We start from the raw sequence: 24,467 nt of genomic DNA, 5'->3' as shown, positions 1-24,467 counted from the left end.
CTCGAATTTTTTAGAAGAAGGTCACTCATCGGGAGCCTATAGCCAAGGAGATAGCATGTATTTGCAATTTTCGAGCTTTGATTCCTATAAAGACTAGACTACTCAGTTTTTAATTTTGAGGAGACTAGTCCATTCTCCTGAAGTTTATGTAGTATTAGACTAGAATTATTTCTTATTGTTTTCTGTAGTAGCAGTTGTAGTTTAGCCTTGTCAATTGGGAGTTCCCCATTAGTTTAACCGATTGAGTTGATAAGTTGTTCTGTAAATATTAACTTGGTAATTAATGAAAAGTTGATACTTAATAATAAAAATAAAAAAATCTGCTCTAAATCAGAAAATTAAGGGGTATATTTGTACCTTTTCACATAAATAAATATCACAAGCCTTGTGATATATATAATACACATAAAAATGAACATTTTTTTAACAATGAATTCCTAGTTAAATGGTTCTCAATCAATATCGTAATTCATACTGAAATTTATAAAGTTATCTTTTAGAAGATCGAAAATAAATTCTCCGATTTTGAAAGAGAAAAAAAAAATCTACGTGCGTTCTTTTAATTGTTGTAGACCTCAGTTCTTTAATAAAATAAGAATACTAATTGAGCAACTTTGGCTAATCCAATATAGTAGGGCAGCCTGGTGCATTAAGCTCCCCTTTCCCGGACCCCGCGCATAGCGGGAGCTTAGTGCACGGGGCTGCCCTACCATATTGAATTAGCCGAAGTAGCTCAATTAGTACAGCAAAGGGTTGTGTCATCAATTCAAATCTGATTTCTGATACACGATTAATTTGACACCTTAAAGATAACCTGCCGCAACAAATTAGAATACTAATAAGTTTTTTTAAAAAAAACATTGGCGTCAATGCAAATAAATTAAAGGTTTTATTGTTATGAAGCTCATGTTTTCAAGCAGGGTCCAAGTTAGAATGCGCGTAAAGAATTCGGCAGAACTTAGTAATTTTGGTTCAACTTCCGTATTTTTGAAAGAAATTCATTAGATATGTAAAAATATTAATTTAAACCATTAACTTAAAATAAGTAAGATTTCAGACACATAAGCTTCAAACTCTGGCTCCGCATGTGTCTCTAATTACTTTTCTCTACAACTATATGGAGTTAGCAAGTGTTTGGTTCGAAAGTGTGTTCCAAAATCAGTCATATCAATTTTCAGCTTCCTTGCCTGCAAAACCAATGGACAAGTTTTGGATCTGTTTCTTGGAAGTTGGAAAAGCAGGGCTGATTATTCGAGGAATGCATCTTTGTGATGAATCAATATTCCATGTATAATTTGTGATTATATATATATAAAATACACCATTATATTCTCTTCTTGATCCGCGATTTCGAGGATACGTGAGTTACTATATGGAGTATTATTTTAAGTTTTCTGTTCTAAAATTTTCATAGAACTAAACGGTACGTTTTAAATCTTGACTATAGCTCGTTGTACTCATGATTTGCAAGACTTACAGAGTGCATTTCTGAGAAAATTAAAGGAAATGACCATTCAAAAAAATTGTCTCAGACTTTCAGCTTCTTGACCAGAGATTTAACTCCATTTTTAACAAATTCGCATAAAATTAATATAGACTATAGAACAGAAGATTAGGTGGAAAAAAATAGAACAAAATAAATACTCCTATGATACATGCGTTCACTTGGACACGCATATGCTAACATAAGAATATGACGTACCCATGAGCCATGATTTCGAAAGCAATATGACATCATCCAATTGACTATTATCATACATTAAAAATGATTAAGCAAAGATAATTCTCAACTCTGAATTTGCTTCCAACAAACCCTGCAAATCTTTTTCTTTGTTTTTTGAGTGTCAAGCCTTAAAAACATTGTTTTTTATGACCACGGAATACGCATAGAACTCTCCATTGGCAGTACAACATTTATATGTACACGATCCACCGCATAAGAAATTTTCTTGGCCCATTATTATCTTATTCTCACAATTACAAATCACACATTTAAAGAGATTACCTAAATACATCCATATAATGATATTTAAAAATTATGCTAACAGTGATATATTACTTAAAACCCCTTGTATTATATATTTAAGTTACCGATAGATTCGTATGTCCTAATCATGACAAATCGTGCTTCTATGGTAACCATGGAGAACAGGTTAATGTACCTAATTCTGATTTTCCCCCCTACTTTACCTAATTATGGTTAGGAAGCATTTTCACAGAAATTTCTCAAGCTTTATTATAAAGGACTCGATGAAATAGAAAAAACATAATCCGAGTGGACTTCAGATTTGTATCACGTTGCTCTGCCATAAAAGAAATATATAGCAGCAAATAAAAAGAAAATCTTCTGTGGCTGACATCTATAATAATATTAGATTATCAGTAGACTGACAGTTGACATATTCTAGTCTTATTTTATATAGTATTAATTAATAAGACGTGTAAGTTAATTGAAATATAAAGCTTAAAATATGAGGGCAAGAAAAAAAAATATACTTATATGAGGGAAAGAAAAACAGTATGACTAATCCTTCTTCTCCGGCAGAGATGTTGGTCATTCTCCTATTCACATAGTAAGGTTAAAGGTTAATTACTTTGTTACTAATCATTACTCGTATGTTAGTTAACTTTTGTAAGTAATAGACTAGGTGCTTAATTCACACTTGCTATGTAACGATAAAATTCAAAATATAGTTTAACTGGCTACAACACATTATATTTCTAATTTATTTAGGTTACCAATCTACATCACATTATAAATTTTATATTTTGTTAAATATATTCTTTATATTATTGATGTATAAAACTTAAATTTTTCATTCTGATGTGATAATATTTGCATTTATCACATGTATTCGCAATTTCTTGTTAGTCCATACTATGGCATTGTAGCGCGATGTGCGCATAATATTAAAAATATTAATCATATCAATATGACTCGAAGTCTATACCCTTTCAACAAATATTTACTACTTCGGTTCCAAATGTTAGTCATTTTGAGAAATTAAATCTATTATTAAATATTTAACATTCTACGAAAACAAAAAATCGTTTATTGCTTTTTTCTAGATCTACCTTTACTATTCTCATTGGTGGAGTACTAATTAAGTGAAGCAGTTAAGAAAAGATTATTGATAAATTGGACCAACATTTATATGGTTAGATTATCAAATATCTTAAGAAATATATGCAAAGAGTTAAGTAGGGATAATAACACTTTTGATCCCTCAATTAATAGTAAATTTTGGTTTTAATCCTTGTGATATCTGACTAAGCATATTTAACATTCAATTAATAACAATGAATGCATTTTAGAGAAAAGGACCAAAATAGTACATTATCTTTGGGTTTGGACCTAAAACCATACATGTTCTTTACATGGAGCATTAATAATCCATTATGTTTGCATAAGTGGTGCACTTTTAGTCAACTCCCAAATATTTTGCTAAAAGTTTAACAGAAAAGGGCAAAAATGCCCTGAACTATTAGAAAAGGTCTAAAAATATTCTTCATTCATCTATTTTGCTAAAAATACCTCTCAGTTCAACTTTTTGGCTCATTTATGCTTTTTGACTAACGGTCAACACTAAATTTTTTTTTTAAAATTATTTAAATTACACAGGGCATTTTATTACTAAAAATTTGATTATTTTTTTTTTTGTAAATCTGGAAAATGGTTTTTTTTTTGGAATCAGGAAAACTGATTTTTTAGAAAAGAAAAAAAAAACTAGAAAACTAGATTTTCTTAATTAAAATATCTGGAAAAATGGTTTTTCTTTTTAAATCAGGACAATTGATTTTTTCTATCCTAAAATTTTTAGATTTTTGTGATTTTTTTTAGGACACTTTAAAAAAAAATATGAAAAAGTGGATTTTTTTTTTCAAAATCTGAAAAACTGGATTTTTATAAAAATCTAAAAAAAATGATTTTACAAAAAGTGTGGAAAAACCGTGTTTAAAAAAAAAATCCAGAAAACTATTTTTTTTTTAATCTAGAAGAAAATTATGGAGTATTAGTTTTGCACGTTTTACTTAAAAAATTCAGTTTTTCAGATTTTAAAAATCCAAATTTTAATAAAAATTTCAATTTTCTATATTTAAAAAAATGGGTTTTCCACCCTTTAAAAAAAAAATAGTTTTCCAGCCTCTCTATAACAGATTCAATGATATATTTAGTCAAATAATAAAAACCGACATCAAACTTTATACATGTCGATGGAATACTAATATTTACGCTAATTATGTGCCTAAATTTAAAACAGTGACATACGGTGTCATTTTCTCTATATTCATTATACTACGTGTCAGCTTTTCTACGCCGGTGGACCCATTTACTTTTCCTGTATTTGATTGGATTTTGTTGAACACTTGCGGGCTCAATCTTTGTTTTGCTTGTCAATTTCACGTCTCCTTACTGTTCTTTGCCTAAAACTGTTTATGGCAAAAAACTTTTTGGGTATTTAACTATTCAATTCTCCTCCAGTATTTCATTTCCGAAATCGGAGAACATTTATTGTTGACTAAAATTAGGGGGAAAAGGTCAGTTTTACCACGTCAAACGCGTACGTCAAGATTGAACCGTATTAGACTAGACAAGCATTACAGAAGCAACATCTTTCTTTCTCTCTCCCTTCTAACCTCCTTCCTCTACTTCTCTATATATACGCACACAACCTCTATCATTCTTTCCTCCAAACTTTTACATAACTTCATATCCATACTTTGATAACCTCTTTCATTCTTTCCTCCAAATTTTCACATAACTTCATATCCATAATTTGATTTTCTTGACTAAATACAATGAAGCCATCATCATCATCGTTCTCTCGGGTTTTAGAAATCACGGTGATATCCGGTGAGAATCTTCACGAGAATCGGAAGCAACCAGTAAAGAAGAACGCTTTCGTAAATATCAAAACAGATAATTCATCATGCAACGTCACAACTAGAATGGATAAAGAAGGCGGAAGTTTTCCTGCATGGAATGAAAAATTGATCGTTGATTTGCCCATGCATGCACGTCATCTATTAGTGGAGGTTCAATGCAAGAATTCTTCGGGGATTAAAACCGTTGGAATAGCTAGGGTTCCAACGTCTGATTTCATTGGTGGATTTTTGCCGGAAGATTATTTGCACTTTTTGAGTTATAGGCTTAGGGATGTAAAGGGTGAGAAAAACGGGATAATTAATTTCTCCGTTAGGGTTAAGAATGCGCCGCCTCGAACAACCAGTTGTGCCGCTGCTTATTCGCGGCAGTGGACGGTGGAACCGGTGGCTATGGGAAGCAAGAACGGTTCTTGTGGGGTTGTGACTGGTATTCCTATGTATCCTGGGAGTTCGTTAATAGGTTTATCAATGACGAGAAAACTTTAATTCTTTCTTTAGTTTAATTTGCTTTAGTTGATCGAAATTCAATTGAATTTGTACAGACAGAATTTCGATGAATTTGATTACCAAGAAAGGATTCAGATTGATTTAGAAAACAAGGTTATGATTACAAATACAAGTTTATTCAAGTTTTTCTAGTTTAATCCAAGCACATGATCGATGTGTGTGTATATCTCATGCTTTAGACTAATAAATCTAATATCTATCAATGAAAATATATCTACTAAATAACTTTCTTATTTTTTAATCCTAGTATTATAATCTTATATTGTAATTAATTATAATTTTTTCACAAACCAAGGGCCGGTATAAAATAATTATAGGTAACCTCTTTCATGCCAAGTGGAAGAAGCAACTTAAATCTTTTAATGGTCGTCCAATACAAGCTAAGAATAAATTAGGACAATATTCTGAAGTTAAGTTGTGGAATTATTCTATTTCATATTTGGTTGAATTTTTGCTTCTGAGGTAAGCAATATAATTTATATCAATTGTGGTATTATTTATGTATTACATTTAATGTGGAATAACAATTCTGGATAAAATAACAAAATGTAAAAGATGTCCTTCTCAAAAACTCTTCTCTCAAAGTCTTTTAACAAAACCAAAATTATCCAAGTTTATCTAGTGTAAAATCAAACATATATTCCCGTATATCTCATTTTTAATCCATATATATAAACCAAACATTTATCAATAAAAATATACACACTAAATAATCTTATATTCTTGAATTCTGAATTATAATCCGTATGTTATACTTCCAATATAACTTGTTCACAAATCAAAAGCACCTTAATTAAAAGGATAAGACAGTATCCGTATCCTACCACAACAAATTAAAAAATACTGAGTGAATAAATTTTATTTACCAATGCCGGTAAACATAAATTAAATCCTTCTTTTTTATTTTAGTTTTTTATGAAGCCAATCTTTCCAAGAACTTCAGTTTGCAACTATTTGAAATTGGTGAGTGTTTGGTTAGAATGTTATTTCAAACATCATCAGTTTCTAGCCCAATTCTCACGAGCTTCTTTGGCTGCCGAACCAACAAACAACTGACACAAGTTTTGGAAATGTTTTCGGAAGTTGGGAAAAGCCTGAAGGCTGGTTATATGTGATTGGATATAATCATATGTCCAAAAAAAAATCATTATATTCTTGACCAGAGCTTTACCCATTTTATTTTTTTAACGAAGTCTCATTAATAGAGACAATAGAACAAAATGGAACTAGGTGGGAAAAAATAGAACAAAAGGAGTTAGAAGACAAGTAATTAAATATGTTCGCTTGAACACGTATAAAGCAACGTAAGAATATGACGTACGTCTCATTCGAAAGCAATATGCCATGATCCATGGTGTGTTTGGTATGGAGGAACAATATTTCATGTTCTGGTTGACCAAAATGTTTTAACAAAAAAATATTTTTTTAGAAAAACAAGTTTCACTCTATTACAGTGGAAAAACAAGTTGTATAAGTGACATTTCAAATTTATTGTCTCCTTGATCATTCCACTCCTCGTTACTTTAAAACCCCCCTGCTGACCCCATCCCACCCCATAGTGTATTTCTAGATTATAAACTAGTGAACTCATTCGTATGAAATTAATGAGTTTAAAGAAGACTAATCTTTTAAATTTAGTTGAGGAAGAAATATTAAATTTTCATTATGCATACAAAAGTTACTTAAATTAGTGGAATTGAAAATATAAATACTTGCAATTGGAAAAAGTCGATTCTTCAATCATACACTAATAAGAAGATTATACTAACATAAATATTGGACATAACCACGGCATCAAGGTTTTTTAGTTAGTCAATTATCTTTTTTTCTTTAAAAAAAAAAAAAAAATCAATAGTTCCTTTGAAAAATAAAATCAGATACGGTTAAGAATGGGATAATTAATTTCTCCGTTAAGGTTAAGAATGCTCCGCCTCAAACCGCGGTTGGGCCGCTGGTTATTTGACGGCGGCAGCGGCTATGGGAATGATGCACAATTGCAAGATCAATCGAAAAGAAACAGATTCTAGGAGGTAAACTCGAAGAACTGTAATGCAATCAGGGAATTTAATCCGAGAAGAGAGATGATTGAAGAGATAATTAAGATAGAGAAGAGTAACTATATTTTTTAACATGAGTAGTAATCCATATTATAACTTGCACTTATATCTAATTGACAACAATGAAGCCAATTCAATCCACTAACTACATCAACTAACTGTCAGCTGGAATTGTGTAACTTCTGTAACTAACTACAATAAAACTAACTTCTGTAACTAACTACAATACAACTAACATGCAGCTGGCAGCTAACATACAGCTGGAATTCTTCCTTGTTGTAACTTGCATCAATACCCCCTGGTTGAAAAACATCGTTGTCCTCAAGGATGGAAATCTGAAGAAAGTTGTGTCTGAAAATCTGGAAATCTGTGCTGCATCTCAGTGAGGAATTCCCAAGTGGATTGGCCAGCATCAATGCCTAACCACTTGACCAGAATCTGGCAAACAACTCTATTACCCCTTTTAACCATTCTTCTCTCCAAAACAGCCTCTGGCAATGGACAATAGGGACTAGATAAGTGCAGCACTGGAGGATAAGAAATAACAGATGGAACCTCAAGGCACCTCTTCAATTGAGAAACATGAAAGGTGGGGTGGATGAGCACATCAGCAGGTAGGAGGAGCTTGTAAGCAACTGCACCAACCTTAGCAAGAACCACATAGGGCCTAAAATACTTAGCTGCTAGCTTATTGAATGGTCTTGTCACCACAGATACCTGTTTGTAGGGCTGCAACTTGAGATAGACCCAATCCCCTTTAGCAAAACTTCTATCAGATCTGTGCTTGTTGGCCATATCTCTCATTCTTTGTTGAGCTATGGAGAGGTGAAATTTGAGCAACTCAATGATTGCTTCTCTAGCCTCCAAGGATCTATCAACCATTTCATTCTGAGACTCTCCAGCCAAATAAGGAAGATGGATAGGAAACTTTTGACCATAGAGCACCTCATAAGGAGTGCACTTAATGGCAGAGTGATAGGTGGCATTGTACCACCATTCAGCCATTGGTAAGTAAGTAGCCCAACCTTGGGGATTATCTACGACGAGAAACACCGAGATATGTCTCTAAAGTTCGTTCAAAAAACGTTTGACCATCTGTTTGAGGATGGTAAGCAGTAGACTTGTGAAGTTGTACCCCTTGAATAGTAAACAATGCTTTCCAAAAGGAACTCAAGAAAACAGGATCTGCATCACTAATTATGGTAGATGGCATGCCATGCAACTTAAAGATATTGTCCATGAAGAACTGAGCTACAGTCTGAGCTGTATAAGGATGTTGGAGGCCAATAAAGTGCCCATATTTACTCAATCTATCCACTACAACCAGAACAACATCCTTGTTCTTAGATTTAGGAAGTCCTTCAATGAAATCATGACTAATATCTGTCCATAAACCATCAGGAATAGGGAGGGGTTGGATGAGACCAGGATAGGCAGAGACATCATATTTATGCCTTTGACACACATCACACTTGGCAATAAAATCTCTGATATCTTAAGCCATAAATTTCCAATGGAAAAGAGACTGTAATCTCTTAATGGTAGAAGCCATACCTGAGTGACCAGCTTGAGGTGTTGAGTGCCACAACTGAATAAGAGAATGTCTCAATTGCACATCTGCTCCAACAACCAATCTGCCCTTCCACCTCGATTATGAATTAATCCAAGTGTAAAACTTGTATAGTTGTACTTGCAATCTGGTGATCAAGGTCTGAAGTATGGGATCAGTATTCCAAGATTGCTTGATCTGCTCCAATAAGGCATCATGAGGTTGCAAAAGAGAAAGTGCTAATAGTTCAGCACCATGGTTCCTAGACAAAGCATCTGCAGCTTTGTTATCATTACCCTTCTTGTATTCAATGGAGAAGTCAAAGGCCATGAGTTTAGAGATACCAGCCACTTGAAATTCTTTATGAATGTTTTGCTCAAGTAGATGCTTCAAAGCCTTCTGGTCAGTTCTCACAACAAAGTGCCTTCCCAACAAATAATGTGACCATTTAGTGATAGCAAAAATGAGTGCCAATAATTCTCTATCATAAACACACATTGCCTGGTGTTTGGGAGCTAAGGACTTGCTGATATAGGCAAGTGGATGTCCTTGCTGCATCAGGACAGCACCAATACCCAACCCACTAGCATCAGTTTCAATGATGAATAATTTGTCATATTCTGGCATTGCCAGAACTGGAGCAGTAACCAGTGCCTCCTTAAGTTTGTTAAATGCTATTGTAGCTTCCTCAGTCCATTTAAACTTCTCTTTCTTCAGCAGTTCATTCAGGGGTTTAGCAATAGAACCAAACCCTTTAATGAACCTTCTATAATACCCTGCTAAGCCCAGAAATCCTCTTAGTTGTTTCAGATTTGTAGGCATCAACCAAGCTTGTACAACAGATATTTTCTTTGGGTCAGTAGCCACACCTTTAGCACTTATGAAATGACCCAAATATTCAACCTTAGGTACCCCCAAAAGCACATTTAGAGCCCTTGGCATATAACTAATATATCTGCATAAGAACAAACACAGCCTCTAAATGTACCAAGTGAGTGGGGAAATCCTTGCTATAAATCAGTATGTCATCAAAAAAGACCAATACTGATTTTCTAAGAAGAGGTTTAAACACATAATTCATGAGACTCTGAAAGGATGAGGGGGCATTTGTCAAACCAAATGGCATAACAAGGAATTCATAGTGCCCCTCGCAGTTTTGAATGCAGTCTTATATTTGTCAGCCTCATCCATTCTTAACTGATGGTAACCAACTCTAAGATCAATCTTAGAGAATACCACAGCACCCCCAAGCTCATCCAACAAGTCTTCTATTATTGGAATAGGAAACTTGTCCTTCACAGTCATGTGATTCAACTCTCTATAATCAACACAAAGTCTCCAACTCCTATCTTTTTTTCCCACCAACACAACTGGAGAGGCATATGGACTAGTACTATGCTGAATTACTCCTTGATCCAACATTTCTTGCACTAACTTCTCCATGATATCCTTCTTAACCCCAGGGTATCTATATGATCTCTTACTAATAGGAACAGATGAATCAATAAGAAGTACTCTATGATCAAAGGGTCCTCTATGTGGGGGCAAGGTAATTGGGACTTCAAAAATGCACTTGTACTGATCCAATAAGGGGACTAAAACAGAAGGAACTTCAGTACCTTGAGCAACTTGAATGTTGTTACAGTGTATTGTTGAATCTGTAGCTGATATTAAGGTCATCATGAAGACTTTAGCTTGGTCAGTAGTCTTTTTGTTCAGTGCTCTAGCTTTAGCAGTTTTGAGTTGTGTAGTTGCTCCTCTCAAGACATGTTTCTTGCCTTGATGAACAAACTCAATAGTTCTATTTTGAAAATCAAACAGAATTCTGCCTAAGGTATTCAGCCATTGTACACCCAATACTATATCAATATTTCCCAAGGGTAAGAGGAGGAAATCAGAAGAAAATGTGGTTCCATGTAGCAGCCATTGCAGATTTTTACAAACTGCAGCAGTGTGAACTTTTCTCCCATCAGCTACACTCACAGATTGTTCACTAATGGGGATGAACTTGCACCCCAATTTCCTTGGCACCTCTTCATCAATGAAGTTGTGTGTGCCGCCTGTATCAATCAACACTTGTAAGGGTTTCTTCTCATGATACCCTGTCACTCTAATAGTTTGATATCCAGTCACACCAGTGAAGGCTTGTAATGAAATAGTCATGCATTCATCATTGTGTCCGTTGTCCTCAGGAAGTTGGATCATGTCTTCCTCTTCTAATACTTCACCTTGAGCCCCTCCTTCTTCATAAACTTCTACCAAGAATAATTGTTTCTTGGCCTTAAAAACATGCCCACGTTCATACTTCTCATCACAGAGAAAACACAACCCCTTATCTCTTTTCTCATCCATCCCAGCAGCTGTCAACAATCTCCTTCCAGTGTTAACATTAGAGAACCTGTTAGGTTTGTTGTTTGAGGATTCAAAAGGTTTCTTGAAAGAAGAATTGGTTGAGGGTTCAGAAAGTTTCTTAAAAGAAGAATTAGGTAAATTTGGTTCCTGGTAAGTTTGGTATCTAAGCATCTGAGGGGTTGGCAAAATGGGATTCTGGTTCCTGTTATTAGGTTTGATACCCCAAGACAATGCTTGTGCTTCAAAAACTTCCTCCTGCAATCTAGCTAGCTTATAAGACTGCATTAATGTCCTTGGTGCTTGGATCTTAACAGCCTTATTCAACTCAGGCTTAAGTCCACCTAAGAACCAACTAATAGCGTTTTCACTATATAGATTCACCATGGTAAGCAACCTATCAAACTCAGCCTGGTACTCCTTAACACTACCAGTTTAGGTCAAGTTTTTCATAGATTCCATATGGTCCTCAAATGCTTCCCCAAATCTTTCATTCAAGGCTAACACATACTCAGTCCAAGTAGGGTCTAACACAGAATTTATGGACCTCATGTAAGACCTATGCCAAGTAATTGCTTCTCCTTTTAAATGAATTGATGGAACCTTGACTCTTTGCTCAAATAGAACCTCATCCATGGCAAAGAATTGATCAACTTTATATAACCAGGTCCTCAAGTCATGACCAGAAAACTTGGGAAATTCCAATCTAGAATATCTAGTAAAGAAACTACTATCGTGTGCATGACCATTATGATTTTCTTTGGTTCGAACTTCAGGTAGAATTTCGATAGGATCATTTTTGTCAGCTGATAATGACCCAGATCTTCCTAGTTCATGCTCTTTTTCCCTTGTCTTCATCTGATTGATGGTGGCCCTCAGGTCACCCAAATCTTTATCAGTTTGTTGGCTACGATTGCTCATATTAGTCATTCCTTCTATCAATTGCTGCAACTGGTTTTGGATTTGCAGCATCTTGTCTTCTATTTCTTCTGTTGGCTTGTTTTGATTCTTGCTTCGAGTCGTAATTTCATTACTTCGAGTCATAATTCACTACCGAGAATCGACAGCTCTGATACCAATTGATGCACAATTGCAAGATCAATCGAAAAGAAATAGATTCTAGGAGGTAAACTCGAAGAACTGTAATGTAATCAGGGAATTTAATCCGAGAAGAGAGATGATTGAAGAGAGAATTGAGATAGAGAAGAGTAACTATATTTCTTAACATGAGTAGTAATCCATATTACAACTTGTACTTATATCTAATTGACAACAATGAAGCCAATTCAATCCACTAACTACATCAACTAACTATCAGCTTTTAACTAACTTCTGGAAGGCTAACTAACTTCTGTAACTTACTACAATTCAGCTAACATACAGCTGGCAGCTAACATACAGCTGGAATTCTTCCTTCTTGTAACTTGCATGAGGGAAGCATTAAGGGTTCTTGTGAGGTTCTTACGAGAATAAGCAGGTTTTTAGATGAATTAAATCAATTTGTACAAAACCTTAATACTGTTACAGATATATTATTGTGAATGTCTTATTTATTTGTTTAGAGAATTATCATTCATTGCATATTCATCCTCAAAAGAAACAACAATCTTTCCCTTCTCTCTCTACCTTTCTCAACAATATTATTCATCTAGCTTTATTATTTTACAGCATTTTCTTTTATTTGTTTTAGTTGATCGAATTAAATTTGAATTTGTATAGACAGGTTTTAAGATGAATTAAATTACCAAGAAAGGATGAATTGAAAGAAAGATATGTTGCGTTTAATAAGTTGATTTATAGTTATGGCGTTAATTCGTTTACACGAATTGTATATCCTAGTGATCAAATTTGTTGGTTTGCCTTTAATTAACTTTCTAGAATTAGCTATATACAATTAATGTGATGGATTCAAAATCATATCGATATTGATCGCACCAAATCATATCAATATTGGTGACGCAATGCAAGAGCTGAGATAGTCTGGTCTTAACTCTTAATATATGGCTCTTCTTGATCTCTCCAACTCTCTTTTGGAGCTATTTGCACCCGTCACTTTATTTGTATATGAAATTTTCAAATCTAACTTGGAGTTGGATTTCAAATCTGAAAGGGTGCTCCAAACCTGTTTCCAATTACATCTTCATAAAGTTCAAATAAAATGTTCTTTTCTCTTCTTTGCAAAAACTACAAACAAATACAACTCTATCTTGAACTTCATAAATTCCGAATGAATTAAAAACTATTTAGAATCTATGGCCAAACGCCTACTTAGAACTGTTTGGACGAAAAAAAAGCTTGAAGATAAGTGCTTAAAGTATTTTTAAGGTTACTAAAGTTATTTTATAAATAAGCAGTTATGTGTTTGAATAAAAGTGCTTAAAGGGTTTTTCATAAGTAAGGGTAGTAGTGGAATTAATAGAAAATATAAGGGATAAAAGGAATGGTCCAACCAAAATGGCTTTTAAGCCAAAAAAAATAATAAGTTGAGATTGTGCAACTTCTTAATTTTGACTTATTTGAAATACTTTTTAACTTAATTTAAACTGTTTTCTATTTTTGTCAAATACTCAAATAAGTTAAAAATAACTTATAAGCTAGTTTGACCAACTTATAAGCCAATCCAAACGGGCTCTAAGTTATTGCACGGTGATTTTGGTAAACGACAGCTGCTACATGCAGTGATATACATGAAGATTGGTAATAGCGTTAGTTTAAACACAAATCAAGAATTGGTCAAATGGCAACGGCCATTTGCAATACAAACAAAAATTCCCCAATTGTAGGATAACACCGATAAGCAATCCTAATAGGGGAAAGAAGAAAATAGGTCCGATTACCTTTACATTCATGATTCTGTGAGTCGTATAAAACATCAAGATACAAGATGATGAGATTTCATAAATGTAACTCACATTAAATTAAACATCTACATGTGACATAGAACAAGAAAGTTATACAGACATGTAAGCCCACAAAAACACACTCAACATGACAAGAGAAGCGAGTGCTAGGACGTATGAATACAAGCACCTACTAGAGATTGAACCAGGTACAAACACCCAGAGGTACAACAAGATCTTCGTTGTGATGGCTGCATATACAGTGTTACACAACCTTATGCTTCTTCACTGCTGCTCTGGTTGCCATTTTTAAGTATATTGAACTTGCAAAGAGGACAAGTTGCATTTATGTACAACCACTTGTCTATGCAGGCAGCATGAAAATGGTGACGACAAGGGAGCTCACGCAGCTCAATTCCATCTTCATAGGCACAAAGGCAAATGCAACATTCCTGCAACAAACAAAATGAACGAAATTAACTTCTAGAAGGATTGGGAAGTTTCTCTAGGCTTTATGGAAATTTCTAACCAAAGAAAAAAAGTTTGTATTACGCACAGCATCTTCCAGCGGAAGAACATGCTCGATGGGTGTATCAGTGTCACATTCAGTCATTACTCCTCCAAATGATTCTTGAATCTCGCCATTTTGTTTTTCAAAATCACCAAGTCGTCGAAACTTGTATTTAGGCAATCTCTCAACGTCTTCCTTGGTTGCTCCTTCCTATCTCAAGAAGAAAGCAGTTTTGAAAAAGATATTCAGACAGTTGACGCAAAAGCAGAAACTTAAGGATGCGAGAGACACAACCAATAGTATAAAATAGAAAATGAAGGCAGTTACTCTCTCTGTATAGTTGACTAGCAATGGGATTTTTGAAATTATAACCATTACAATGTTACATCAATCCAGAAGTAGGAACGCTATTCATTTAGATCTTCCAGTTCCTTTCAGTTGTACACAGAAAATATTTCTTTTCATGAAACTCGACACAAAGAGGGAATTAAACAAAAGATAAGGGCCTATAATATGAAATTTAAATTCCAACAATATTAGTGCACCTACCTTCATTTTGCATCCTGAAAAGAAAAGAAAAAGTGGAAGTAATCCAGACTTAGACAGACGGAGTATCTTGCCATTACTTAAAATAATTAGGCACATCATTTCAACCATGTTAACCAATACTATTTTGCACTTTATAAGCCTTTTTCACCCAAATCACAAGATCCTAAAGTAACTACAATACACGAGTTGAAGCAATTTTTACTACTGCGATGATATATCTACATTTTTCTAGTCATCAATTTGCTTCTATTGGAGAATCCACAATAGAAGGGAGTTAGGACAACCGAGTATTATTGCTAGTGACTTGGGAAAATGGGTTAAAACGGGTTTGGTAAAACATATCAGACCCCAAAGAGAGCAGATCATACTTTAGTTTTGGTTGGCGCACGTTTTATACTCGACCAATGGGAGTAACAACCGGGAAAGACAGCCAAATCGTGAATGTTATAGGCATGTTTGGAAGTCCAAGGATTCTGGTCTCTAAGCACTTTCAAGAGTAGCCAAGGAGGATACTAAACGAAAAGTGAAGGCCTCAGTTACCAAGTAATACAGATCATAGCATAATGTGAAACCAAATCAGAGCTAGTAGTATGTTGATTCAGCAAGGAGTTGTTATCACTTAACCAAAAGGTATAAAGTCCACATACACTATTCTCTGTTTCATTGGAAGCTGCCTTATTCCGAAATGTAGTGAAGTAAACTCCAGCTTTGCAAGCTAAGCAGGATGGACAGTAAAGAGATTGATAGACGACACAGGCCAACTACTGAATTCTACAGGGCAACAGGCCTTAAAACTTACTGTATAAAATCTTTATTGAAGTTTCAGTTAAAGTGAAGACGATGTTAAAGCTACACATTAAGCACCCCAAAAAGAAAGGTACAGGCAAACAAAAAGTCAACCTATTGACCTAGAAACCTGACAATTTGTGCCCACCTTCAACTACATACAATGGTCTCTTAATTATAATGACCCAAACCTAAATCCCCATAATGTTGGTTCCTTCATATGTGCACAGTTATAGATAATACTAGATGGTTTTAATTCCATCTTGCTGGCACTTGCCCCAAAAGACATTGCATTTTCAACTAAAATGGGGTCTTAGTATATGGAAGGAGACAGTAAAACGGGGATTTCTCCAAATAACATGCTCCAATCTCAAATAAAACACCCATTTTAAATTTAGACATCTACCCAAGTTTCATACTCTTTGTCAACTTTCATTAGTCATCCATACTCAGTGTAGTATTATGAAAAAGTTAAAAGAATAATAATCAGAGACCTTGAAGGAATAGAGACAGCAAATTGGGTAAGCATGTGATAAAAGGAGGAGCATAAATGGTGTTACACTCAAAACCATTTCCTGACCATAAAAATGGGTGATGAATGTGTTGGACAAAATTTGGCATTAATAAATCTATTCACTCGTTGTTAACTAAGAAACAATATTTATACGTGTTTCATGGTTGGTAGTAAGGCATCAACAAATCCATTGACCATCATTACCCACAAAAAGACCTATGCTATTTCAAACATCATGTAGGCAAGTAGTTTCAGAAACAAAAGAAAATGTTCTTTCATAATCACCGTTTTAAGCAAAATTTCTTCGTACTTTTCCTTAACTTGTTTGGGAAAGCAATTACACTCTCTCTTTCTGAGACCAATTAAAAGGGACCCAATTATGTGAGCTCTTAAATTCATCATATTTTAATGCTTCTAGTACTCCATACTTTTTTTGGAGGTAACAAGGAGCTCTTCTTACATCAAAATAAAACACAAGCAAGACTGCTCTTCAAATGCTATCCGGTTCTTCTCTCTTTGCAATATCTAGACAATCACCTGATAGGCTACCATCATCAGAAATTTGGTACGAAAAAATTGTTCTGCACTCTTTCCCAATCCCCATTTTGAGTAACCACAGATAACTTGAAGACTGCTTTCTAAGCTAAATTCAACTTTCTCCGTAAAGAAAATTCACCACTTTTTAAGAAAGGAAGTTTCCCAACTACCGCATAAAAGCAAAGAGATTGGAAGTAAAATCACAAAGCTAATCAAACAACTGGGGCATTGGGTGGGAAGGTTAGTGTTTGTATTTTTTTTATTTTTTGGTGGGGGGGAGGATTGCAACAGCACAAACCTTCTGTATGTTGCATAACATCTCATATTAGCATCAGTAAGATATGATTATCTGACTACTTCATTAGTGAGTCTGAAAAACGGTTAATCAATATTACCCACTTAGAACAGTGGAATTATAGGGTTATAACGCATGTGGAAAAATTCTTGATTAATGAAAACCAGTATTTTAAAAGGAAGTTCCGGGACAGGCAAAACACCTAGGGGCTTAGTTCTGTGAGGCTTACGCCCTAAACACAACTAACGCCCAACGCTCCGGGCTCACCTAACTGTTCTTACACAAATTATGTGTCAAATTCCCCAATTGACATTATTGACCCTCATAATTCTTTATTAAATGAATGATGGTTAATAGTTTGCTTCATCTATAGAAATAAGACGATTGAGAATAACTCAAATAACGAACGGTAGTATTGCATATTTATTATTTGAGAACACTGCGAGGGTGAACATCACTTAATATTTTTTTTAAAAATATAAAGCCGAATTTTACATATTCACTTGCCATTGGTCTTCACGTTTTTTGCATGTGTCTCAAAATTATCATAGTTTATTATTTTGCTATTTGAAAGTAATTTTATTTTTATTCATGAAGGAATGATGTTTTAATTATAATTTGATAAAGCTTATTGATTATTTTCTTTTAGGAAGGTAAATTGCATAGTATATATGATAGTAGTATGCTTTAGAAATTGCGATTCTTTTATTGTTTGAAAGTTAAGGGGTTAAAAATGGTTTGTATCTCATAATAACCTTTAAATCATTGCAATTATTTATACTTGTAATCATGTTACAAATTTTGCTTTCGATGAGTTTCATTAATCATGTTATTAATTTTTTTAAACTATATATATATATATATATATATATATATATATATATATATATATATATATATATATATATATATTTTATAATTTTTGTGTCATTATACTATTTTACTATATTATAAATTAAAAATTTAAAGATCCATGGGGCTTACGCCCTGTGCCTTGGGGCTTACGCCTCACCCCGTACTAAGTAAAACGACCCGCCTCACGCCCCGCCTTTTAAAACACTGATGAAAACTATATACTAGTCGGTGAGGATTCATGCAGCCGACCCCAACTTGCTTGAAATTGAGATATAGTTATTGTAATGAAAAGTATGGACTCCTTTCGTTTCATTATGTATGACTGTATGTGATTGAGCACGGAGTTTAAAAGGTAGATATGACTTAAATATTATATTAGTGAAAATGGAATTTATTCAAAGTTGAAGTTTGATAAAGAAACCATCACATCAAAGTTAAAAAGTTGAACAGTCTTGATGAATTTGAATTCTTGTAAGTTATTAAAAGTTGAATGTCACAAAACGGGAAGTGTCATCTAGATTGAAACAGAGGATACAACCTTCTACCCATACCCTGTGGACAGGGGCCAACTGCTTGAGGCACCTATTTGCCACCCCAATGACAAACTAAATTGTATGTTTCCAATACAGGGGCTTTGTTGACATTTAAAAGGGAAATGCAACAGCTTCGAACCTTTACTAACTGAAGTTGATAAAAAGCCGGGGTTTCTATAACAAAATAAAATTTTGGAGGAGCCAAAATACTAACAGAAACCTTTGAACAGGGCAACTGGCAACATATATATTTTTAGGGGTCAATTGGAAAGGGGAAGGATGCAGCCCACCGTGTCTGCCCCTAAACATACTACACACTATTGTGCGCTTAATTGTATACTTAAAACACGGTCTTGGAAGTTGATACAGAAAACTAAACTTCCAACCAAAGTAATTTGCTTCAGTTGGAAGTAATTCGCTTCAGTTGGATAGAACTAAATGAAGCGTGTTTTACCCAAAAAAATCTCAACAAGAGAGGGATTCAACTCCGTAAGAGATGCTACATCTGCCACCAAAATGCAGTAGACATCAGACATCTATTTCTACGCTTAAAGTACTCCCTCTATCCCATTTTATTTGACACGCTTTCCTTTTTAGTCTATCCACAAAAAGAATGTCACTCTCTTTTTGAGAACTATTTAAGCTTAGCATCCCTATTTTACCCTTGATGACATGACTTGTTGCGAGAACTTAAAAAAAATATTCATTCTTTTAAAAGAGAGAGAAATGAAAAGGTATGTGGAACTCTAGCCACAACTCATTTAAAAGGGTTATTTTGCTAATTTTGCGTATATTTAGCTCACATGTTAAGAGTCTTCTTTAATTCTTCAAACTCCGTGTCCAGTCAAACACCTTCACATAAAATGGAAGGGAGAGAACAACTATGAATATCTTGAGCATGTTCTACTCGAGTTTTAGAGTAAACTGAGTTAATATAGTATCAAGGAAGTCTATGATAACTGAAGTTCATGGAAAGTTGGAAAATCCATCAAAGGAGTTGGGCCCACAGTCCCTGAAAGTATTTTTGGTGCGTATGGACATGCAGATATCACAGATGTTCTGATGGGATCTCAACTCCCAAGCACTCCCCTAAAGCTAGATGTCTTCTCAACCTTTTTTGGTGGAGTAATTCGACTTTTTTGAATAATAGTATTGATCTTCTTAAAAAATTTATTAGCTCCTTGATCTTAATTTAGGCGGCAGACATATTCGTACTTGCTGCATCTTCTTGATGCCTATCAACGAATCACTTCAACAGGAGGTCTCTACTGTCTACTAGAAAGCCAAACTACAGAACGCACAATTGCAATATATTTTCTTTATTGGGGAGGAGGGGGACATAGGTGGGGATAACATTTTCGGGACTTCCTTTTTTTTTTTTTTTTTCTCTTTTGAGACTGTAACAGTTTTTCGGGACTTACTCTACTATCCTTTGAATTTATTAATTTATACTCCCTCTGTCTCAATTAATGTGATACCGTTTCCTTTTTAGTCTGTCCTTAAAACTTTGCCTTTTACCCCTTAATGAAATGATTTACAGCCACACAAATATCTATGACTTGTTTTAACCACAAGTTTGAAAAGTCTTCTTTTCTTTCTTAAACTCCGTGCCTAGTCAAACTATATCAATTAAATTAGGATGAAGGGAGTATTGACATTGCGATTTATGAGAGAAGAATACATGAAGAACTAGCATAAAAGAGAACATCTATGGTAAATATGAGTTCAAAAAAGAAGAGCTAATTAGAACCATAATAAAACACAAAGGGATGAAACAAAAGAATACGATATCACCGAACATACTTCCACGAAATATTTCTTGCTCTAGCAAGACAGTTTTTGAGCTGATAATTGGAACTAGATCCCAAAAGTTAGTTCTCCCATGTACCTTGTGACAATATAAGGTTTAAAAAGATTTAAATAAGTACCTGGTCTGCCACTGCATATAAAATAGCGATGATACATGGGAGACAGCAACAAACAGCAATTCCAATGAGACATGCCACACCAACACATATAACAACAAAAAATACATCGAATGCTAGAAATGTGAGACAAAGCCTGCAAAAGAACCCAAATAAACATCACACGAAAGAAAATCACAACAAATACAAAAGAGATTAGAGACTCGCTTGGGACAAACCAGTAAAGTTGCGGTGCATCATGGGTCAAAGTTTCACCACCAGCAGATATCCAATAGAAACCGATTATCCACCAAATGAAAGAAAACATGGTATTTGCAGACTCCAGATGCTTAGCAACACTGGAATAATAAATTAAAGAATCATTAATACATTAAGAGGCACAGCCATCCGATTCCAGTCGTCTAAAAACAATGAGGTATTTCCAGGAAATAACTGCCACCAAAAGAAAATGAGAAGAACTATCTTTCAAACATTTTGACATTCTTCGGCAAAACCTTTTTTTTCTTGTAAGATTAAGGACAAGCTTTCATTATCCACGACAGGCAACAATTTCATTAACCTCAAGCCTCATAATCACAATATTCAGCAACCTAGAGAACCTTTCTCCCACCTGACAGACCAGTACCTATGTCTTTCTAGTAACATGGAGTCCCAATTCTCCACATAATAATGCTGAAAGGAAGCACATGAGTATACTAATTCATTACCAGCAACCTGGAGCGACTAATACCTTGACCAAGATACTAAACATACTAGTCTTCAATTCAAAATGCCTATTCTAACCTAACAGTCAAATCATTCTCCATTCAATCAACGAAATGATAAACACAACAGTAAAAACAACTACTACGCCAACTATGAATAACAACAAGATTTACTCGTGTGTTAGCATTTTCTACTAATTTTACTCTTTAGATTATAATATAAAGGCTTAACACATAGCCAACCCCTTAAACTTGTCAGGATATTTCATTTATACACTTGAACTAAGCCATGTTTCAATTGAACACCTCAATTCCTAATAAAGTGTTTCAATTAGACACTTACGGTTCAAATTTTGTTAAAAAAAAAAAAAAACTTTTTCGCCTGTGTTTCCATTCGTCTATTAGGTAGTTAAGTTAATCACATAAAATATGTCATCTCCTTTAATTTTACCTAGTTTCATCCTCATTTTGACGCCTCTCGGACTGATAATCAGCAGCTTCCCCTCCATCACTTCCGTCACTCGAACTATTCCAGCCTCCAGCAGCAACATTTCTCTGCTCAGAATTCGATGAATCATCGCTAAGCTGAGTTCGCCTTCTATAATACTCAACACAAACACAAACCATATGAAGCAAACACTGTAGCGCATATCCAATAATCCAAAGCCTCAAAGGCATATTCGGTGACTCATCAAGGCTCAAAATCAATACAGAAACTGAAACAATAACGAAAGCTAAGTTCCAGATAAGATCTAATATCACTATTGGTTTAGAATACGCCCAATCGCTTTGTTGTTCTTCTATTTGCTCAGCTGCAGCTTCTCTCACGCGCCTTGATGGCTCACGCATCATTCGACGGCTACTCGCGCGTCGGAGAAATCGAGCCGCTCCTCTTAGGCTTGGGGCGCGTCGCGCTAAACGTCGGCTCATAAAGACCGGGTCGGAAAGTAACGGAGTCGGGTCGACTCCGTTAGAGCTATCATCGTTACCGGCTCTCGCCGTTGACATCGTAGACGGAAATTGTAATCGACGGTGAAATATTGGAAGTTGGATGAATAAAAGGATATTTAAATGTTTTGGAAATTCAGATATGAACTGTAATTACACTGATTATATATATGTTCGAATTTATGGACTTTACTGCGATTATAGAAATGGGAAGTACTCTCTAGGACATGCAACGTTTTTTTATCTTTCCACCTGTCCAGTTGTCATTTGCAAAAATAAACAAAATAAGTACTTGGTCCCAATTTAATTGTGATACTTTCCATTTGGTGTATCTAAAAAAAGTGTTTTTTTTTTTGTACTTAGCAAGTTTTGCAATCCTGATATTGTACGTGATAAGTTTAAAACTACGAGAGTTAAATAATTACACATATTTTTAGTTCCCGTTTGGTCATAAATTTTGAAGTTGAAACTTAAAAATTTGAATTTTTGAATTTGTGATTTTGAAAACTTGAAGTTATATTTAGACATGTATTTTACTTGAGAAAAAATTTAAAGTTTGTGGGTGAAAGTGAAATTTCTTCCTCAGCCAGTTTTTGAAACCTGAAAATACTTTGAAGATAAATTTTCAAAATTTGATCAAATTTCATGGCCAAACAAATATTTGAAGATAATTTTTCAAAATCTGATCCAAATTTATGGCCAGACGCTAGCTTAATTTAAGTTCACAAGGTTTAAAAAATTCTTTTATTTTTTAAATTTTTTTGTCTAATCAAATTAAGACAATTAAATTGTGACGGGGAGTAAGAAATAAAGACCCGTTACCCACCATGATTTTCGTTCTTTTTTCGCCCTTTGATTTTTTTTTTTTTTTTTTTGGCGCGTTCTCTCTCTCTCTCTCGGGGATATTATGATCACTAGCTGATCTTGATTACTTTCTCCGTTCTATTTTCTACAAAATGATGTTTGACTAACTATAAATTAAGAAGAAAAATAGAAATTTTAACACATAAGCTGATAGATACCGTTCAACAGACCAAAAAGAAAAAATGTTCTAACAATTTAATGGATACACACAGTAAAGAGATTAGTACTTGCCTAGTTTTAAGAAAAAGAGAGAAAGCAAAGGGAAAAAAACAGACACCTTTTCCGTCTCGATAAGTATTTATAAGATGATCCTTAATTATTTATAAGCTAATTCGACTAATTTCTGGGTTGATATTTGACTTTTGCTCTTCAACTAATTTAGGGAAGAATATTGACAACTTGCTTATTGACTTATTTAAGATAAAAACTTTTGTTAGTTTGTAAAAATTTATGTTAATCGCTAGTTGAGGTGGAAGTATTTGAGAATTGGTGCTTGTTTTTCTTATGAATCTAAAATTTAATTACAAATATTCTTAAAATTCTCAATTAAATTTGGTGTGGTCTAAATTAATTTTTGTTCCATTTGTACACTTAGATAAATGCCCGAACGCATATGCAAAATTTAGTGGTTGAAACTTGAAACATTGCAAATCTACATGCACTCATATCTTTTCTAATTGGAATAATTTACTTTAATTTTTTACAACTATTAAAAATGATGTATAGTAGTAAGTTGAGTACAGTATTCCGTTCAGCCCAAAGTGTATATATATATGAGTCAGCTTTAACATTGGATGAAAAAGGTAAATACCTATCGGATGTTGACATTAAACTGGTGTAATTTACTTTAGTTAATTAATTTAATATAGTATATATATACACATTTACTAATCGTTAAGTAATGCTATTATATATTTACACACATGATACAAATCCATATTCGCCAGAATATGATATTGAGTAAAAAAGATGGAATCTTTTTGCATTTGTGAACAAATGAATTTGAACCGATAAAAAAATATCCAATATGTAGTTCAGGAAATAGACAGAACGAGGCAAGTCGGCACTTGGCAATAGGCCAAACAAGCCAGCAAGTTGTCGGGCGGGGAGAAAGAGCAGTGACGTAACAGCTAAATGGACCATGGGAAGTGAAGACAAGAAAAGGGTGCTCAACCCTCCACGTTAATTAATTAGGATTTAAGGAGTATAGTTTAAGGAAAATAACAGAACGATTTATGCACGTTTTTTAATATATAT

At 34.2% G+C, this 24,467-nt stretch overlaps 3 protein-coding genes and 1 pseudogene across 3 annotated transcripts; 1 reads left to right on the top strand and 3 right to left on the bottom strand.

Annotated features, from left to right (window-relative positions):
• Positions 1 to 4,676: 4,676 nt before the first annotated feature.
• Positions 4,677 to 5,525, top strand: LOC132062624 (BON1-associated protein 2-like). Its single transcript, XM_059455158.1, has one exon. It carries the CDS (start codon positions 4,801 to 4,803, stop codon positions 5,371 to 5,373), a length of 573 nt encoding a protein of 190 aa, XP_059311141.1. The 5' UTR covers positions 4,677 to 4,800; the 3' UTR covers positions 5,374 to 5,525.
• A 2,247-nt stretch (positions 5,526 to 7,772) lies between these two features.
• On the bottom strand, positions 7,773 to 8,456 carry LOC132062058 (uncharacterized). Its single transcript, XM_059454708.1, has one exon. It carries the CDS (start codon positions 8,454 to 8,456, stop codon positions 7,773 to 7,775), a length of 684 nt encoding a protein of 227 aa, XP_059310691.1.
• Positions 8,457 to 9,904: 1,448 nt separating this feature from the next.
• Positions 9,905 to 11,736, bottom strand: LOC132062057 (uncharacterized; annotated as a pseudogene).
• A 2,437-nt stretch (positions 11,737 to 14,173) lies between these two features.
• LOC132064017 (E3 ubiquitin-protein ligase At1g63170-like) lies at positions 14,174 to 22,548 on the bottom strand. Its single transcript, XM_059456868.1, has 5 exons — positions 21,850 to 22,548; positions 20,913 to 21,032; positions 20,698 to 20,830; positions 14,746 to 14,910; positions 14,174 to 14,641 (listed from the first exon to the last, which is right to left on the bottom strand). Exons 1-5 carry the CDS (start codon positions 22,404 to 22,406, stop codon positions 14,465 to 14,467), a joined length of 1,152 nt encoding a protein of 383 aa, XP_059312851.1. The 5' UTR covers positions 22,407 to 22,548; the 3' UTR covers positions 14,174 to 14,464.
• Positions 22,549 to 24,467: the final 1,919 nt, after the last annotated feature.

Source organism: Lycium ferocissimum, chromosome 7 (genome assembly GCF_029784015.1).
Source record: "Lycium ferocissimum isolate CSIRO_LF1 chromosome 7, AGI_CSIRO_Lferr_CH_V1, whole genome shotgun sequence".
NCBI classification, from domain to species: Eukaryota; Viridiplantae; Streptophyta; class Magnoliopsida; order Solanales; family Solanaceae; genus Lycium; species Lycium ferocissimum.
Note: the sequence above shows the minus strand (reverse complement) of the source record. Positions and strands in the feature narration are given on the sequence as shown.

Bases quoted from the DNA above. Each gene is read 5' to 3' on its own strand.
- LOC132062624 (XM_059455158.1), top strand. From the start codon at position 4,801: ATGAAGCCATCATCATCATCGTTCTCTCGGGTTTTAGAAATCACGGTG.
- LOC132062058 (XM_059454708.1), bottom strand. From the start codon at position 8,456: ATGGCTGAATGGTGGTACAATGCCACCTATCACTCTGCCATTAAGTGC.
- LOC132064017 (XM_059456868.1), bottom strand. From the start codon at position 22,406: ATGTCAACGGCGAGAGCCGGTAACGATGATAGCTCTAACGGAGTCGAC. The intron at 21,033-21,849 runs GTAAAATTAAAG...TTATTATTCCAG, and splicing joins CAAAATGAGGATGAAACTAG to TGTTGCTAAGCATCTGGAGT. The intron at 20,831-20,912 runs GTTTGTCCCAAG...GTTCTTTTGCAG, and splicing joins GATGCACCGCAACTTTACTG to GCTTTGTCTCACATTTCTAG.